This window comes from Gavialis gangeticus, unplaced genomic scaffold (genome assembly GCF_001723915.1).
Source record: "Gavialis gangeticus isolate Ggan-Ray unplaced genomic scaffold, GavGan_comp1, whole genome shotgun sequence".
NCBI lineage: Eukaryota > Metazoa > Chordata > Crocodylia > Gavialidae > Gavialis > Gavialis gangeticus.
In genome coordinates this window covers 658,921-662,782 of record NW_017729000.1, presented here as the reverse complement: position 1 = coordinate 662,782, position 3,862 = coordinate 658,921, and the positions used below count along the sequence as shown (strand labels likewise).

At 65.8% G+C, this 3,862-nt stretch overlaps 1 protein-coding gene across 1 annotated transcript in view; it reads right to left on the bottom strand.

Annotated features, from left to right (window-relative positions):
• Positions 1–3,862, bottom strand: part of HK3 (hexokinase 3) — a 15,587-nt gene that overhangs the window by 3,677 nt on the left and 8,048 nt on the right. Inside the window, 9 exon segments of the mRNA XM_019506049.1 lie at positions 31–261; positions 355–510; positions 725–908; positions 1,007–1,106; positions 1,186–1,281; positions 1,395–1,514; positions 1,618–1,760; positions 1,944–2,103; positions 2,236–2,378. Coding sequence (XP_019361594.1) covers positions 31–261; positions 355–510; positions 725–908; positions 1,007–1,106; positions 1,186–1,281; positions 1,395–1,514; positions 1,618–1,760; positions 1,944–2,103; positions 2,236–2,373 — 1,328 coding nt within the window. The 5' untranslated portion in view covers positions 2,374–2,378.

The following is a 3,862-nucleotide window of genomic DNA, read 5'->3' as shown; positions in this document are numbered from 1 at the left end:
AGGCACAGTCCTAGCAAAGCCGGGCCTCACTTGCGTCCCTGGAAGATGTCCCCATCCACGCCCACGCAGACGTCCAGCTGTGGCAGCTCCCGGTTCTTGCGCATGTGGGTGAGGATGGCGGCCAGGCCGGTGGCACAGAGGCAGGCGGCACGCGTGACCACGGCCAGGCACACCTGCTGCACAGTGAAGCAGTCCAGGTCACTCGGCTGCAGCCCCAGCTTCTGCAGCAGGCACTGGGCTGCGGCCAGCCCGCCCTGGTCCCTGCAGCGGAGAGAGCACAGGCCTCAGGCGGGCACGGGGCACAGACCCCCCTGCTGAGGCCGGGCAGGCTGGCGGGGCGCAGCCCCTACTCACTCCGAGATGTTGAGGACTTCCAGAGCTGTCACCGTGCCCTGGGTGCGCAGCTGCGGGGTGGTGCCGCCGGCGTGCAGAGCCTTGTCTTGGGCCAGCTGCACCAGCAGGAGCCGGGCGATCTCGCCCAGGTACAGGCTGCTGATCATCTTCTCAAACCTGCGGGGGGGAGGGGGGCTGAGGCAGTGGCACCAGCAAAGCACCTTGCCCACCCGGGCTCTCTGCTTGACACCCTGCAGGTCTGCTTCCTGCACAGGGACCTGGCCCCACAGACCCCAGGCCGTGCCCAGGGGACATCCACCCACCCCAGTACCGAGTCCTGACCTGCCCACAGCTCTACCGCCTCCCTCACCCCGCAGGGCCTTGCACCCACCTGTGCTCCCCCTTGTTCAGGCTCCTTGCGTCCACTTGTTCATCGTACGTGGTCAGGATGTCGGCCATGGCCCCGGTGTCCCCAAAGGTGCCCCACTCCGTGTCCACGCACATCCGCCCCTCGTTGTCGTCCAGGCTCTCCACGTACCGCGCCTCCTCCATGAAGCAGCTGTTGGTGCCGGCACCTGCACAGCACAGGGCCGCAGCGAGGCAGATGTGACGGCAGCACCGTGCCGGGAGACCCCCCACCACTGAACCCCAACATGCCGCCGGCACCACTCACCTATGACGAGGCCGACCTCGCAGGGTTTCGTCCCCAAGCTGCAGCCCATCATGGTGGCCACGGTGTCGTTCACCACGACCATGACGTTGATGTCATGGCGCTGGTGGAGCAGAGAGCATGGTCAGCAGCGCCCCCCAGCCCCCCATGCCCCCACTGAGCCCGGCCCCCGCGCTCCTCACCGTCTGCTTCCGGATGGCCGCTTGCAGCAGCTGCCCCACATCTCTGCCCACCACGCCGCTACAGCTGTAGCCCTTGGACCAGGACTGCAGCTCGCTCTGCGGGGACATCAGCACGGGAGAATCAGGGGCTGCGCCGGCCGGCCCACCCTGAGAGCTGGGAAATGCCCCCAGCCCGTGCAGGGCAGCCAGGCCCACGGCACCATGCTCACCATCTCCAGCCCTGTCTTGAGGCAAGGGAAGGGGAAGCAGACACCCAGCTGGTGGCTCGTGGCTGGGATGTGGAGATCGTCCAGGAACTGGCACAGGCTCTTCGCCATGAAGTCAAAGAGCTGGCGGGGAAGGATGGAGGCACAGCCCCAGTCAGCCACGGCTGCTCCACCCTGCCCCATCGCATTGGCAGGGGGTCACCCCCCACCCCCTGCACCCACTTACCTTCTCCCCTTTGCCCTCGCGGAGGTCCTGTGGCACAGTGAAGATCCGATCCTTCAGTTGTGTTTCCTGGCGCCCGGCCAGCTCTGCCCACAGGACCCGCAGGTCACACTCACGCAGCTCCAGCACCAGGAAGCTGCCTCGTTCTGTGGAGAAGGGGCCACGGCATCAAAGCCAGCCTGGAAGGTGGCTGCCCCCGCCCCGCTGCCCCCAGGAGCTGGGATGAGGGGCACAGCCCTGCCCCTTGCCCGCAGCAGCCCAGATCCGACGGGTGCCGCGCGCCAGCGCAGTTGTCTGGAGAGGGCTGGGGGACGGGGGCCACGACTCACCAGTGCCGTCAGGCGTGGAGCGCACGAAAGTGGGCAGCATAGGCACAGGGTGGGCACCTTTCCGGAGCCTCAGCCCGGCCTCCATGGCTGCCAGCATGTGCTGCTGCACATTGCTCAGCTGCTGCAGGGACAGGCTCAGCGGCAGCAGGACTCGCTGCGCCTGGGGGAAGAGCAGGTCAGGCGGGGAGCAGAGCTGGGAACCGCCGGGAGCCCCGACGGGCTGGGGGAGCCTGGCAGGGCCCAGGCACGTAGCCGGCAGTGTCCTGGGGTGCCTGACGGGCCCTGTACTCACCACCTCGGTGACATGACGGCTCCGGCTCTGTGGGTCGTGGGCGGTGCCAGCAGCGCCCACCCGCTGGGCAGGGCACGCAGGGCTCCCGGCTTCCTTGTGCGGCTCCTGCGGCACAGGCTCGTCCTGGCGTGAGCTCATCGGGTCTGCGGGAGGGAGCACGGGTGAGCCCTGCACCACGGACCTGGGGAGCGGCTCGGGGCCTCCGCCCCGCTGCTGCCAGCCCTGGCTGCGGACAGGGGGCACGGGGCCACGCGGCTCATCGGCTGCAATAGCTGCTGTGGCACAGCCCCGCACAGGCCCCGGCAGTGCTGAGCACCAGGCCCCAGCTGGATGTGACCCCCTGGTTCCTGCCCACATGCACAGGCCCGGACTGGGGGTGCAATTAGGCAGGGGTCCCTACACAGCAATCATCTGGGCGGCGCTGGCGGCACCGCCTGGCAGAGCAGCACTTGTTAGTTGTTTTTTTACAACAACTGGAGCCAAGTCAGCTCCGAAGCCCATCACCGGGTCAGAGCCCGATGGGTCCAGTCTGGGCTGCCTGCACATCGCCTCCCTCCTGGACTCTTCAGCCGGCAGCTTCAGATCCTCCCACGTCCACGGCAGCGTCCCACGTGCAGGCCCCACGCCCGGAGGCTTTGGGGTTTGTTGCCCCCAAGTCTCGCTTGCCCTGAGCCCACAGGCCAAAGGAGCAAGCTGGGGAGAAACCCCCATCGCCATAAAGCAGCTGCAGCCAAGATCCTTGTGTTGGGAGGCAGCAGGAGCCGCTCGCAGGGGGCTGCCCGCAGCGCGCCCGACAGGCTCCCACCCTCCACCACATAACGCCATTCGAGGTGATCTTAGCCTGGGACCAGGCAGTGCAGTGACTGCACTTGATGGGAGGGACCAAGAAGTAGAAGCAACACTTCTTTATTAATTAAATGTATTCGTTTTCCCAGCCAAATCAGATTCCAAATCTGAGAGGCAGTCCAGAACCGTAAGTGGTCCCACTACGGGCAAACACCCTCCACCCGCACCTGGGGCTTCAGATGTTTCCAGATCCTTTGGCACGCATCCTACGTGCAGCCCCAAGCCCGCAGGCTTGGGGTTCGGGTGCCCCTGAACGTTGCTTGCCCTCAGAGCAAGCCAGGGAGGAGACTCCCATTTCCATAAACCAGGCTTAAAGCCGCTGCACCTCGGCGGGTCCTGAACCAGACAGAAGCGCAGCTCTCCCCGGATGCGCTTTAGGAAAACTGCCTTTGTGGACACAGACGCATGGTATTTCCCCTGCCAGGTTAAGAACAGGCACTACGCTTGATGGTCTGGGCCAAAAGGCTGGGAAGCGATCAGATCACATACCCCTGCACGCACACGCACACGCACTGACACACATGCACACCGCACCCGCACCTGAAACCCCACCCCGCGGGCGCTCACACCAAGCAGTCCCACAGGGAGAGCAAGGTCCACGACACCATGAACAGAAGAACGTGCCCTGGCATCCCAGGCACGTACGGAGGACCCATCTCCCCCCGCACAGCCCCCTGCCCCAGGCCACAGCCCTTTCAGGGAAACGGCTGCAGCTGTTTGGAAAAGAGGAAGCAGCCCTCTCGGGTCAGCCTTGTGCAAACACACACGGCCTCCTCCCCTT